The following is a 15,701-nucleotide window of genomic DNA, read 5'->3' as shown; positions in this document are numbered from 1 at the left end:
CTTGAGTGTCTCCTAAAGACTCTAATTTTTCATTAGTTGTAGTAATGTTTCACTGTTTACAACTCCTTTTATTTTCATGTTTTAATTCAGCCAAGAAGTGCTCGTTAAATGTATTTAAATCCTATTTGATTTTAGCAGCTTCCCTAATTCATTTTCTCTTCTATATTTGTTGTTTGTGGGGCTGCCTTCCCGAGTTCCTTGGGGACTTCCCCTTTGCATTTTTGAGTTGAGCCATGGAAGCTCAAATCTCTATATCGAGTCAGCCCTGTAATTGTTTGAGCTTCGGAAGCTGACACAAAATATTTGAAGCTGAAATACAGAACACTGAAGTTGAAATATAGTTTCGAAAAGCTAAAAATAGGCTGAGATACAGCCTGTATACACTCATATAACTTATGTATACAATGGTATACAGATGAAAACACTATATACAGGTTCAAAATACTGAAAGGGAGGTTGAAAATGCAGAAATGCGTAATTCAAATCGAAATACAGGTTTGATAGTCCAAAAACAAGTCGTATACATAGTATATACATCATGTATACACTTTGTGTATATCCTTTCATTTGAGTGTGAAAAGTGGGCCTAAAGCCCAAGCCCTTTGCAGCAATGGCAGATTGAAGAAGTAACTAAATGGGCTGAACTTACAGCTGGCCCATTATTTAGTTTAGGACAGGTTGGGCCCAAAAGGCCCAAAATTGATCTTATTCTTCTCTCTATTTATTGTTTACTTGTATATTAACTCTAATTTTTTCTCTCTCTTATGTTTGCTTTTGCTTGGTTTTTTATTTAATTAAATTTCTAAAAGAAAGTCATTTCTTCATTTTTATGCTTAAATTAAAAAAATTATACTTTAGTTATTTTTTAGTTTTATTTATTACTTGTGTCACACATGAGTTACTTTTTCCTAAAAAACCCCTTAGTTTTATTTCTTTCTAAAAAAAATGGATTTTTAGTACTTTATTAATTTTCAAAGTTAGTCAAAACCTTTAGTCAAGTCGTTGGTCAACTGCACGTTAGCGGACATTTCGAGGGCCTGACACCTTCTTGAAATGTAAATTGAACTCCGAACCCTCTTTGGATTTCAAATGATTTTAAATATGTTTAAATATTTGAAAATCTTAAGTTTTCTTAATTTCTTTAAAAAATTAAGTAGCGACTCTCTTTGAAAATCAGTTTTTCTTTAAAACTCAAGTTAAGTTGATTTTTGAAAATAATTACTCTTTTATTTCTATTTTTTGATAAAACAGGTTGTCCTACTTTCTAAGGTAAGGACCATAATTTCTATCTTAGGTGGGTCTACTAGCTAATGTCTATCTAGACAATCATCCTATGGGGGCACATAGTTAAGGGATAAAGAGATTGCTACTAAAAACCCGACCTCTACTAACGAAAGAGCTTCCATCTCAATATCCTCTGGGTGTTAAGCATAAATCCCATGGAAGAGTCATTTCTTACTTTATTATCCATGGAAGAGCACTTCATCTTGCAAATCCAAGCTAAGTCATCATCCATGGAAAGGTATCATTCAATAACCAATCCAAACTAGGTTTCATTTGGATAGCTCTTAATCTTTGATTCAATTAGGTGAGAAGACCTTTCAACCTTAGAATCCTTACTATGTAAGAAAACCTTTCACATCATCATTTTATGTGTTTATGAGTATATCCTTTCAATAACACAACAACATCATCGCTGATACTTTACTCTCAAAGCATCCTTAAAACATTTGCATAAATTTCATAAAAAAATGCATAATTCTATAATTTACCTTTCAAGATTCAAAACCCACTTTCAATCATCAAAGTTAGAAAACATGGGTTAGATATGGATTTAATCATAAATTCATGTAAATCTATTAATACAATCTTAATTTCAAAAAAACTCTTCCTTCATAGTCAAAATCCCACCTCATATGATCATAACCTGAAATGATAGGGATTACATGGGTTCATGGGGGAAATCATCATAAAATCATAGTATTTCATCAATTCATGCATAAGAGATTATAATTCAATCATTTAAATTAATAATCAAAAGATCCCATGAACATTTAAGAAAACCCTAGCTAGATTGGGGAATTCTATCTTTGAAAATAGAGGAATTTGGGAACTCCATGAATAAAAGAAATCCATGGATGAAAACTATCATACCTTGAAGCCAATTGCTAATCTTCAACGGAGGAATTGAGAGTTGACTTGAAACCTTAGGTTGACTTCTTCTTCTTGAAGCTTTCTAGAGAGAGAATTATTGGAGAGTTCTTCTTTTTGGTGAAGTTGGAGAGATTAAAGTGAATGGGCTAATTTGGGGGTTGAAAACAATTATATAGGGGCCTTAGAAAGGGTAAAATGATGTAGTATAGAGATAAAATAACTTCCAGCCCACCACCGACAGACCACTGACGACTGTCCATGGTACGAACGACGGGCCGGCTTGCACGACTGTCGTTCGTGGTAAGAAACTATTTTTCGAGCAAATGAACCACGAACTGTGTTTTGACTGACGATCCATTAGTGAGGTTCTGGTCCTGATCCTCTAATGGTCATGGGAGTGACCATACGCTACAGTCCGTGATTCTACCCATGGGTCATGGTTGGCCTCTGTGGCTGGCACTGCTAGTTCCTGAATTTTGCCTTTTTTCCCTCTTTCGGATCCGGGGTATTAAAATTGTTTAAGTCAAACGACATGATTATAAACTAATAATGGCCATACCTAGTTCAGAGAGTCATCTTCGGAATGTCATTTTCCTTCGACCTCAATTTGTGATAACCCGACTGGAGGTCAATATAATCTAATAATGGCCATACCTAGTTCAGAGAGTCGTCTTCGGAATGTCATTTTCCTTCAACCTCAATTTGTGATAACCCGACTGGAGGTCAATCTTAGAGAAGTAAATCGTCCATTTGAAGTTGGTAAAACAAACCATCTATCCTCGGGAGGGGAAATTTGTTCTTAGAGGTAACCTTATTTAAATGTCGTTAGTCAATACACATATGAAGCGAACCTACTTTCTTTCTAACAAACAAGACTAGAGCACCCCATGGAGTTATACTTGGTCAGATGAAACCCTTATCCAATAAATCTTACAATTACTCATTTACTTCCTTAAGTTTTCCCGAAGCCATACAATAAGGAGGAAAAGAGATAAGTTGCGTATCTTGGAGAAGGTTAATATCGAAGTCTATTTCCCTTTCGAAAGGAATACCAGACACACTTCTGGAAACTCATTCACAACGGGGACTGCCACAATAGTAGGGGTCTCATAATCTATATCTCTGACCATAACTAGATGGTAAATGCAACCTTTAGAAATAATTTTTCTAGCTTTATGACAAGAAACAAACTGACCCTTAGGCATATAATTTCTGCCTTTCCACTCTAGGATGGGTTAATTGGTAAATTGAAACTTGACTACACCAGTTCTTCTATCAATAGAAGCATATATGGATGCAACCAATCCATAACAAGGATAACATCAAAATCAAGCATATGGGACAAGGATATGAGACACATTCTATAGACCCTCTTAGCCATAATAGAATCACCAACAGGAGTAGACACATAAAATGGATCTAACAAAACATCCAGAAGAATATCAAACATCATAGCCACATATGGTGTCACAAAAGACAAGGTAGCAACAGTGTCGAGTAAAGCATTCACATCAAGCTGGAAGACTTTCAACATACTAGTAACCACATCGGGTGAACCTTTTTTCTTATGACCAATCTGGTGTACATAGAATCTAATTTGCTTCTAACTCCCACTAAAACTGGATGAAGGATTCAATTGATCCCGTCGATGATTATCTTCCTTGTTTTTAGCAACTGAGGGATAATATCTTATCTTGTCGTCCATCTTACCACAAAAAAATAAGCATTAGAACCCGCTAGACATATACCCTCATGCTTCTTTCGACACTTACCAGAAGTAGGCAATGAAGATCCACTACCGTTTCCTCTATGAGGCTTATGGTTAGAAACCCTATTTTTGTTTAACTTAGTAGGAGCATTAGATGAACCTTGGCCGCAAAACCTTTGTCGGAACATAGAACGACCATGTCCACTTGACCTTGAGTGTGAGAAGTTACCATCACCGGTATTAGCCCTCTTTCCCTCCCTAGACCCTTCCTTAAGTTTTCCGCTTCAATTTGTTGAGAATGAACCATGAAAAAAAATGTCCATATCATTGATAAGCATAGCGGTATGACATTCTTTAACCACCATCTTGGACTCTCCCGAAATGAAATTGGTCATCATTATCCTAGGATCGGCAACCATAGTAGAAGCATATCAAGATAATTGTCTGAACTTCAACGCATATTCCTTCACACTCATATTTCCTCGACAAAGGTTGATGAATTCAAACACTTTTGCCTCCCTCATCTCAAGGGGAAAAACTAATCAAGGATGGCAAGTTTGAACTTTTTCCAATTGAGAGGACATGCATCATCCACCACCCTTCTTTCCATTGGTTGAACCAAACTTGAGAAACATCCCCTCTTTCAAACGGTGTCACTCTCATGATCATCAAAACCTTATACACTTCATCAATAAACTCTTGGTGGTCTTCCTAAACTCTTGAACCATAAACTCCAATGGATTCATTTTAGTGAAGGCTCTCACTCTAGTTGCCACCATACCCACATTTGGGTTCACAGGGACCACAATGTCCCGATTGCCTTGACCCATCATGGATTAAGCCAACACTTTAAAGCATTTCTAAAATCTACGTTAGCCACTCGCTCGGTCAAAGGGTCGACCGAAACTTGAGGAGCTTGAGGAGGAGGCTCTTGATTCATATTTTCTCCTGCATTCCTTCTAGTATATGACCTCCGAGTGGCCATTTCTATAGAGCATTGGATAAGCATTAAGAGATAGACATTATAGAGTTAAACACTATTGAATGACTTTAGAGTACCAAAAGAAGTGGAGTTTCCTGAAAATCTTATATCCTCTTATACATAAAATTGGTTCGCTTCAGACTAATGAACAAGACACTACTCGATGTGGCTTACGAGACTTTCCTAGGATCTTTCTAAACATGGTGCTCGGAATACAAAGATTGTCATGACCCAATGTACCCAATAGGCGTAATATGGCCTATATGACCCCGAGAGGCCCCATACAAGCCACTTAGCTTTATTCATACAAGATATTGGAATATAAGAGATTTAAAAGACAGTTTCAACATATAAAAGTTTTAATAAGAGAAGCGGAAGTCTAAACATTGTCTCAAAGACATCTAGTATATAAGAAATGATTGAGACGTAGCCCGTACATCAAGTTTCAAAACTGAAAGCAAAGACAAAAGGGAAATGAAGTTCGGTCCTCAGAATATAAAGACTCACCAATCTTCAAGTTTCTATATGAGATCCCTAGCCATGGAAGTGAGATTCTGTAAGGTCGGTCCCTAAATCTAGGGAAATGTTGTATAGAGTATGGCTTAGTACAAATATGTACTAAGTAAGATAGCTATACACGAAGGGTAAAAATCATGATAAAGGGACATTTTTGTTATATGTAATAACCAAGTTAAAACATGATATAAAAGAGTTAGAAAACATAAGTCATAGAACATGGTAAATGCAGGTAGACATTGTCTTAAAACATATGTGAGATACTTATGAAGTAACCTTGATTCATTAATGTGGGAGAACTACCTTTAACCGACATGTAAAACCATGTGAGCTATTAGCATGGATTCCAGTGTCTCCAATATCTAAAAGGGTGTCCTACTTGCCAAGGTAAGAGCATGAACTTCTAGTTTAGGTGGATCCACTAGCTAATGTCTATTTAGACAATTCTATGTTTTCACATAGTTTATGGCACATGGGTAATCGTTACTTGTCTACTCGGTGCTAAGCATAGCTCCCTTAGAATGTTCATTAGTCTAATTCATCTTTTCTTTAAGGGACTTGGGTAATCTCCTCTTGTCCTTACATCATATGACATGGTTAATAACCTCTTGTCTTTAATTAGTGGTCATGGGTGATGACTCAAATTTTTCAACTCATTTAGGGCTTTGTTTTCATATTTTTATTGTCCTCAATGCCTTATTTACTCTCTACATTAATGTTAAAATGTTGATTTTTAGCAATGAAGGCTAAGGAGCAAGGCAAGGACAGTACCACGGAAAAAGGAGGGAAAAAGCTAAAGAAGTTGAAGAAAGGCAATCCTGGTGATCGCCAAGATCACTCGATGAACCACCAAGTGGCTCTTTAGCTTGCCAAACTTTACACAGTGCCAACTCTTTAAGATGAGAAATTGGGAAAGGTAACATACCCATCATCAACACACTGATTTGATCAGGGAAGGAGGCTGAAATCACCTAATATTATAGAATTGTTGGTGAACATGTAAGAAGAAACGACGATCAGAAAGGACAAAGGAAGCACTGCCAATCAGATTGGCGATCCTGACCTCGACCGCCTAATAATACAACATCAAAATGGTAATAATTAAATACCAAACTGTGATGGTAAGAAGCGTTTTGCGTGTCGTCGACTTGTTTGGCGACACTCGACTTATATTGCCGAAAGACCCCGTTGGCAAAATTTTTAGAATGTATGAATTGACTTTTAAGAAAAGATCAAATCATCCTATCATTGTTTAAAACTCATAGATTGAACGAAAACATTGTTCTGGCTTAGTTTTGAAGATTTTTTGAGTAATTTTTAAATTGGGTTTTGGAATTAGAAGCTACATTTAATCATTGCAGGGATTTCGAGATCAATACCCATCTATGGAGAATGTAATTGGTATTGATTTCTTACTTTTTATGATGTGTCCCTGAAACCCCCATTATTGGAGGTGTGATTATGTGATTAATTGTCTTAATTAGCTTATGGGTGTTAGTGATTATTGATTTTATTGTTGTTTTAAATTGGGTTTTATTTATAGCTAAGGTTCAATTTATGAATTATAGTGAAGATTGCAATTCTAATTTAGTATTTTAAGCTTGCTTAAGGATGAGGTGTAAAGTCAAGGTTATAAATCAGCATTTGTAGTGATTGGGTTATGGTGGGTTTAGCTTGAAAGAGTGAATTCTACACTTGATACAGCCTATCTAGGTCGAGAGAGTAGGTAAATTGAGGTATATTGGGTTGTTTATAGTGTATGCTTGTCGAGGTTCGAGAGAACTCGCTTGAATCGTAATAGTTATTCAAGAGAAAGCCATTGCAACTAAAGTCTAGCCTACCTACTAAAATTCAACAAATTTTAGTAATTGCTAATCACCCATTTAGTGAAATTGGTAATTAATCAATCACATCCCTAAGTACCCCTTATTTACTTGATTACTCCCCGTTTTTCTAATTTTTGTAGTTGTTAACTTATTCACAAACTTAGTGTGGGGAAAATAATTTTCATTTCCGACAAATCAATTTCCTCCATTTGACATTCGTCTCACCCATTCTAATTATCTAATTGAATTCGATAATTTCTATATCTATAACCGATTAGACCACCTTTATAACTTCGTACTGAATTCAAACTTGTACCGCTCACTGTGAGTTCAACCCCAACTCATTTGTTGGGTTTTATACTATATTACGATTGCCTATACCTAGTATTGGATGAGGTGTAGTTGAGTGTTTATTAATGGGTAATTGTCCTATGCCTGAATTCTTAGAATATCTCCTTAACTTTGATTCTTTTTAGGTGAGAAGACCTTTCAACCTTAGAATCCTTTATATGAGAAAACCTTTCACATGGATGCATGAGTTAAATCTGTGAGAAATCCTCCCACAACAATTTGTAATAAGAATAACATATATACTTCAGTCTCCAAGACATTTACATAACATCTCATTAATTTTCATAGTTCAAAACCCAACTTTCAATCATCAATATCTAGAAAACATGGGTTAAGCATGGGTTCATGGGGATTCATCTTAAAATCATGAAATTATATAAACTCATGCCTAAAAGTTCATAAATCAATCAAATAAATTAACATTGGAAGGAACCTATGACATGGAAGAAAAATGCTACTTCGATTGGGGATTTCTAACTTTTTAAATTGGAGTATTTGAGAACTCCATGGAGGAAAGGGCTCCATGGATGAAAACTATCATACCTCAATTTCAAAATCTTGCCTTCAACGGTGGAATTTGAGGCTTGGCTAGAAACCCTAGGTTGATTCCTTCTTCTTCAAGCTTTCTAGAGAGAGAAATATTTTGGAGAGGAAGACTTGTTCTTATTTTAAGAATTGGAGAGAATGATTTCAATTAGGGAAATTTGGCTGTAAAAAACACTAATATAGGTAAGGGTAAAACAACATAGTATTAGGATAGAGTAATCAGAAAAATATTATGATTTAAATCTGACACATCCCCCTTCACGGATCATCTAGGACTCCACAAGCCGTCATGGCAGTTGTGGTCCTTGACTAGTGGCTAGAGGAGAACTCCTATTGCTCTGACCCTCTTCACAACAACCTTAATGGTCTATGATGCTTACCACTGGTTGTTTAGGGATTTATGGGAGGGGAAATTCTTGGACAGGTTCTGGAAGCTCTTCACGAGCACCATAACGAATCTTGGTCCACTTCACGACCCGTCAAGGGCTCCGTGGAGGGTCTTGTGGCCCAATTTTTTGCTGGTGACTGCCTGCTTGGTCCCTTTCCTAGCCTTGCTAATATCGAGGTGTTATAATAGAGTTAACTAACGAACTTAATACACCAAGGATATCAAGCCTCTTAAATTTGCATGATGCATGTACCTTAAAAGGTGTTAGTTTAGCTCTAACCTAGGTAAATTAAGATTGGGTTTACTAAACACAAGGTTCCCAAGTTGACAACTCGAGTGAGAAAACTATGTTGTCACACAAAAAAAATTTGTACACCCCATGCATATGCTAACTCTTCTAAATTTTAAAATTTTGAAAGAAATTTGTGGGCGTGCAAAACACACCTCGTGTGTACGTGTGATAGTGTGAGTTTTCAAGAATTGAAGAAATTATGAACAGAATGACAATTTATATAAAGCAATAACAAATAAACATTTTACATAAAAAAAATAAAAAATAAAGAGTAAATATAAAGCAAAAACAAATAAATAAGTTATATGAAGTAATAACAAATAAGAAACTTAGAATATCACATGAAAATTATTTTTTGAAAAATCAAGCGATTAAAATAAAACAAACAAATATAAAAAAATTAATTATTAACCTAAGTTTGTTATGGTTTAGAACTTAAAGGTCCCCAGTGGAGTTGCCAAGCTGTTATACCCCATTTTAACTCGCTCAAATAGCGTACAATGTATGAGTGATTCCTAAATAATTAAATTAAGGAGTCGTCACCTAATTATTTTTTAAAGATTAATTAGGACACCTAAATATTTAACTAAGTAATAGTAAAATTAATTTCAATTAATGGTCTACTAAACTTATGTAATTCTAGGTGTGGGTTCTAGTTATCCTAAAGGGAAGGGGTTAAGCATCCTTTCAAATTCATTAAACACGCTTACCGGCCAAACATAGGTTTATTAATTAAAGCTAAAAAGTGCAAAAAAATTTAGGAAACAACATTTATTTTGGAATCAATGACACACTTAAAATTTGAAAAATATAACAAGCATTTATCGTTGCTAAGTTAGACTTGATTAAAATTATGACGCAAGTATGATTGTAACTTAAAAGACATATTATAAGTAATTTAAGGGTAGTACCATATAATAAAATAATTTAGGATTTAAATTTTAGTAGATGGTATATAAGAATATTTATAAATTAATTTAAGTAAACTGAATAAATAGTATTACGTCAATTTAGGTTAATAAAATGATGAGGTAAATTTAGCCATTTTTTCTTGGTATTGAAGTAAAATAAATTAGACCCATTTTTCGAAAAGCCAATACATGAACTAAAAATGTGATTTATTTGTATGTTATAATAAGTGTATTAGATGAAATAATAATTGGACAAAATAGAGTAACATTTTTAGTCAAGTGCCTTTATGAAAATAAATTTGACTTATTTAAAACATGCATACTTAAATATACGAGTAAACAATAAATCATTAAAAATAGTTTCTCAAGGTTAGGCAATATTTGAGAAATCCCTAGCCACTTTCCTCATTCTTAGAGGGCATGAGTAATCGCCGCTTGTCTCATTCCTAGAATAGCTCATAACTTTGATTCATTTTAGGTTGGAAGACATTTCAACATTAGAATCCTTTTATGTCTAAAAACCTTTAGCAACAATAACAAGCACAACAACATATATGCTTAATTCTCAAAACCATTTTGTCACAACCCAAGGTAGCCCCTAGGTGTAACATGTCATACAAGACCCCGAGAGGCCCTATACAAGCCACTTAGCATTCATCATACAAGAAACTAGAATATGCGGGATTTAAACTAGAGTTTCAACACAACAGAGTTTTATAGAGAAAAGCGGAAGTCTAAACATTGTCTCAAAACCATCTAGTACTGAAGATTGATTGGGACGTAGCCCATACATCAAGTTCATAAACTTAGAGTAAAGACAAAAAGGAAATCAAGCTCGGTCATCCGGTGATAAGGACTCACCAATCTTCAATCTTCTATATGAGATCCCTAGCCACGAAAGTGCGAATCTATAAGGTCGGATCCTATTTTGGGAAATTTATTCAAGGGTATGTGTTAGTAAATATATGTACCTTGTATGATAGACATGCATAAAACATTTGAAAATATGCTTAAAAAGGGATATCTTTCATGGTATGCAATGATCAAGATAAAACATGACATAAAAGGGTTAGAAGACATAACTCATAAAACATGGTCAATGCAAAAAGATATCATATTAAACACATATGGGATACTTCTTGAAGTAACTTTGGTTCGCTATTGTGGGAGATTTACCTTTAACCGACATGTGAGACAATGTGAGCTATCAACATGGAATACAGTGTCTCCTACATCGAAAAAGGGATGTCCTACTTGCCAAGGTAAGACCATGAAATTATAGCTTATGTGGATCCACTAACGTATCTCTATCTAGACAGTCCTTTGTTTGCACATAGTTTATAGGTCATGGTTAATCGCCACTTGTCCACTCGGTGCTAAGCATAACTCCTATAAAATACCTATTATTCTTTTTCATAATTTCTTTATGGTTCTTGGGTAATCGTCTCTTGTCCTTAAATATTGTGACAAGGGTAATCGCCTCTTGCCTTGCATTAGAGGTCATGGGTAATCGCTGCTTGCCTCGTTCTTAGAATAGCTCCTTAAGCTTGATTTATTTTAGGTGAGAAGACCTTCCAATCTTAGAATCTTTTATGTGAGAAAAACTTTCACTTTCATGCATGAGATAGTTATGTGAGCAGCCCTCTCACAACAATTAACCACAACAACAGCATATATGTTTTTTCTCTCAAAGCAATCTACATCATATCTCATTAATTTCACAAGAACATGCATAATTCCAAAATTCATTTTTCATAGTTCAAAACACACTACCAATCATCAATATCTAGAAAATATGATTTAGACATAGGTTCATAGGGATTCCTCTTAAAATCATGAAATTATATCAATTCATGCATAAAAGTTCATAAATCAAATAAGTAAATCAACATTGAAAAGAACCCATGATATGGAAGTAAACCCTAACTCAATTGGGAATTCTAGGTTTGTAAATTGGAGAATTTAGGAACTCCATGGAGGAAAGGGCTCCATGGAATAAAACTATCATACCTTAATGCCAGAAGCTTGACTTCACTAATGGAATTGGAGACTTGACTTGAAAACCCTAGTTTTCTTCTTTAACTTCTATAGAGAGAATTATTTGAGGGGAAGACTTGTTCTTCTTTTAGGAATTTCTGAGAATGATCTCAATGGGGAAATATGGGGGTAAAAGTACTTATATAGGGATTTTGGTGAAGGGTAAAATAAGCCAATTTCATTATTCGGTCTACAATAACCCAAATCGAATCATGTTGCCACCGGGTGCAAGACAAACCAAAAATGAAGTAAATGTTCAAATCTTCCCACTTCCAAGTAAGAATGCTAATGTCTTGAGATAAACCTCCTGCTTTTCATGCTCAACTTTCACTTGTTGACAATTAGGACACTTAGCCAAAAATTCCGCAACATCCTTTTTCATCCCATTCCACCAATAAACCTTGCGCAAGTCACGGTACATATTGGTGGCTCCCGGGTGAATCGAATATCGAGAACCATGGGCTTCTAACAAGATTTATTCCATCAAGTCATCTACATTAGGAACACACAAACAACATTGGTATCAAATACTATCTCCCTATTGGGAGAAATCCTAAACAAACTTTTTAAGCATTGCTTGCTTCAATTAAACCAAAGTCGAATCAAGACCTTGTTTTGCATTCACATTAGTCCCAAAAGAAGATTTTGAACCATTGTGAACCATAACACCACCCTTGGTAGAGTCAACTAATCAAACACCTAGCCGGGCCAATCTATGAATATCTCGAACTAACTATTTCTTATTATCCTAAATATGAGCAACACTGCCCATCGGCAATTGACTAAGAGCATCCGCCACCGTATTCATTTTACCCAGGAGATAGAGATCTTTAATGTCATAATCTTCCAATAATTGAAGACATATCCTTTGGCGGAGATTTAGTTCCTTCTGGTTAAACACATATTGAAAACTCTTGTGGTTGGTAAAGACATCTATATGAACACCATACAAATAATGCGTTCAAAATTTTAAGGCAAAAACAACAACCGCTAGTTCTAGGTAATGGGTAGGATAATTATTCTCATGAATCTTAAGTTGCCTTGAAGCATAGGACATAACTTTCAATTTTGCATAAGGACAAACCCTATCCCAATTCTTAAGGAATCAAAATAAAAAAAAAAACTATCAGTCCCTTCCACTAATGTCAAAACAAGAGCAAAGTAAGTCTATCTTTCAATTCTTGAAAACTCTTTTCACACGCTTCAAATCACATGAACTTAACCTTCTTTTGAGTCGATGACATCAATGGAGAAGCAATTAAAGAAAATGCTTCAACAAACCTTTTATAGTAACCAGCTAAATCCATGAAACTTCTAATATCTGAAGGGGATAGAGGTCTAGGCCAACTCTTCACCGCATCCCTCTTCTTAAGATCTACCTTATTAACCTTACCAAAATTGATATTCCAAAAAAAACCCATGGACCATGGAAAAAACTAACATTTGCTAAACATTGCAAAGAGTTATTAGTCCTTGAGGACTTGCAACACAATCCACAAATGATCGGTATGCTTATCTTCATTCTTCGAATCGACAAATATATCGTCAATGAACACAATCACAAACATGTTAAGGTAAAAACTCTATTAATCAAATCCATAAATGTCTCCAGAGCATTAGTCAACCAAACTGACATCACTAAAAAATCATAATGACCATACCTAGTTCAAAAAGTTGTCTTCAAAATGTAATCTCCCTTTACTCTCAATTGGTGGTAACCCGACCTGAGGTCGATCCTAGAGAAGTGGCTTGCTCCTTGAAGTTTGTTAAACAAATCATCTATCTTTCGAAGAGGATACTTATTCTTAATGGTAACCTTGCTCAATTGCTGGTAGTTAATAAACATACGAAGCAAACCATCTTTCTTTCAAACAAAAGAAACTGGAGCACCCCATGGAGAGATACTTGGTCGGATGAAACCTTTTTCTAAAAAATCATTCAATTGCTCTTTTAAGTCTTTCATTTTTGTCAGAGCCATACAATAAGGTGGAATAGAGAGAGGTTGTGTATCTGGGAGAAGGTCAATACCAAAGTTTATTTCCCTTTTGGGAGGAATACTGGGTAAATCATCAGGAACACTTTTGGAAACTCATTAACAATGGGGATCGACTCAAGAGTATGGATCTCGAAATCTATACATCTCACCCTAACTACATGGTAAATGCAACCCTTCGAAATCATCTTTCTAGCTTTAAGACAAGAGACAATGTTACCCTTTGCCATAGAATTTCCCCCTTTCCACTCTAAGATAGGTTAATTTGGAAACTGAAACTTGACTACATGAGTTCTATAATCAATAGAAGTATAACATGATTGTAGCCAATCCACACAAAAAAATAACATCAAAATCTTGCATATCAAGCTCTACAAGGTCAACATAAGTTACTTTATCAGACAAGGAGATGGGACACTTTATGTAGACCCTCTAAGCCATAACAAAGTCAACAAGAGTAGAGACAAAAAAATGATCAAACAACACATCCAGAAGAATATAAAACCTCATAGCCACATATGGCATCACAAATGACAAGGTAGCACCGGGGTCAAGTAAGGCATAAACATCAAGTTTTAAGACTTTCAATATACCGATAACCACATCGGGAGAACCCTCTTGTTCAACACGAGTCTGAAGTGCATAAAATTTATTTTTCTTCTGACTTACACTAGGATTGGATGAAGGATTAGGTTGAGCTCGTCGATGAATGTCTCCCTCATTCTTTGCAATTGAGGGGTGATCCCTTATCTTATGGTCTATCTTACCACCACCAAATCAAGCACTGGAACCCGCAAGACATCTACCTTCATGCTTCTTTCCATAGTTAGCACAAGTAGGTAATAAAGATCCACTACCATTTACTCTTGAGGCTTAGGGTTAGATACCCTATCCTTGTTAAACTTGGCAGGAGCATTGGATGAACCTTCTCTGGAAACCCGTTATCGGAACCTAGAACAACCATGTCCATTGGACCTTGAATGTAAGAAGTTACCATCACCAGTCCTAGCCATTTTTACCTCCCTAGACGTTTCCTTAAGTTTCTCCTCTTCAATTTTTTGAGTGTGGACCATGAGACGAGAAATGTCCCTATCATTGATAAGCATAGCGGTACTACATTCCTTAAATCCCATCCCGGAAACACCTGAAACAAACTTATTAATCCTTGCCCTAGGATCGGCAATCATAGTAGGGGCATATCGAGATAATTGTGTGAACTTCAAAGCATATTACTTCACACTCATATTTCCTTGACAAAGGTTGATGAATAAAGAACCTTTGACTCTTTCATCTTCAAGGGAAATAACCTACTAAGGAAAGAAACTTTGAACTTTTCCCAATCAAGAGGACCCGCATCAACTGTTCTCCCTTCTTACCGTTGGTTGAACCATATTTGGGCAACACCCTTAAGTTGGTAAGTGGCCAATTTCACCTTTTCGATCGTGTCACTCCCATGATCATGAACACCTTGTAAACATCATCAATGAACTCTTGAGGGTCTTCCTAAACCTTAAAACCATGACACTCCAGAGGATTCAATCTAGTGAAGTCTCTCACTATAGTTGTCGTTGTACCCAAATTTGGGTACAGAGGAGCCACAACCTCCCTACTAGCTTGGGCTGTCACGACTTGAACTAGCACCTGAAACATACCCCTAAACTTTGCATTAGTGACTTGCCCAGTCAAAGGATCGACCGAAACTTGAGGATCTTGAGGAGGAGCTTCTTGATTTGCATTTTCTTCCCTATTTGTTCTTGCATGTTCCCTTCGTCTAGTCATATTCTGTAGAGCATCTGATAAGGATTAGGAAAGAGACATTATAGATTTAAAATCTATCGCACGACTTTATAGTAATGAAAGAAGTGGAGTTTCCTAAACATCTTATAGCTTCTCATTATTAAATGTGGCGCATTTCATACTAATGAACAAGACTCTACTTGACGTGGCTTATGAGACTTCCTAAGAACTTTCTAAACTTTGTTCTCTAATTACAAAAA

At 35.6% G+C, this 15,701-nt stretch overlaps 1 protein-coding gene across 1 annotated transcript; it reads right to left on the bottom strand.

Moving 5' to 3' along the window:
* Window positions 1–3,412: 3,412 nt before the first annotated feature.
* Window positions 3,413–15,483, bottom strand: LOC125869760 (uncharacterized). The gene is made up of 5 exons (XM_049550199.1): window positions 15,214–15,483; window positions 14,699–14,921; window positions 14,592–14,655; window positions 3,865–4,144; window positions 3,413–3,730 (listed from the first exon to the last, which is right to left on the bottom strand). Exons 1-5 carry the CDS (start codon window positions 15,481–15,483, stop codon window positions 3,413–3,415), a joined length of 1,155 nt encoding a protein of 384 aa, XP_049406156.1.
* Between the last annotated feature and the right edge of the window lie 218 nt (window positions 15,484–15,701).

The sequence above is a fragment of the Solanum stenotomum genome, chromosome 7, assembly GCF_019186545.1.
Source record: "Solanum stenotomum isolate F172 chromosome 7, ASM1918654v1, whole genome shotgun sequence".
NCBI lineage: Eukaryota > Viridiplantae > Streptophyta > Magnoliopsida > Solanales > Solanaceae > Solanum > Solanum stenotomum.
Note: the sequence above shows the minus strand (reverse complement) of the source record. Positions and strands in the feature narration are given on the sequence as shown.

What these genes read in the sequence shown, in the direction of transcription:
- LOC125869760 (XM_049550199.1), bottom strand. Translation starts at nt 15,483, where the DNA reads ATGACTAGACGAAGGGAACATGCAAGAACAAATAGGGAAGAAAATGCA. An exon ending in AATGGCTAGGACTGGTGATG is followed by an intron (nt 14,656 to 14,698) that starts GTAACTTCTTAC and finishes TGGTTGTTCTAG; the next exon opens with GTTCCGATAACGGGTTTCCA. An exon ending in CTAATGCTTATTTTTTTGTG is followed by an intron (nt 3,731 to 3,864) that starts GTAAGATGGACG and finishes TATGTACACCAG; the next exon opens with ATTGGTCATAAGAAAAAAGG.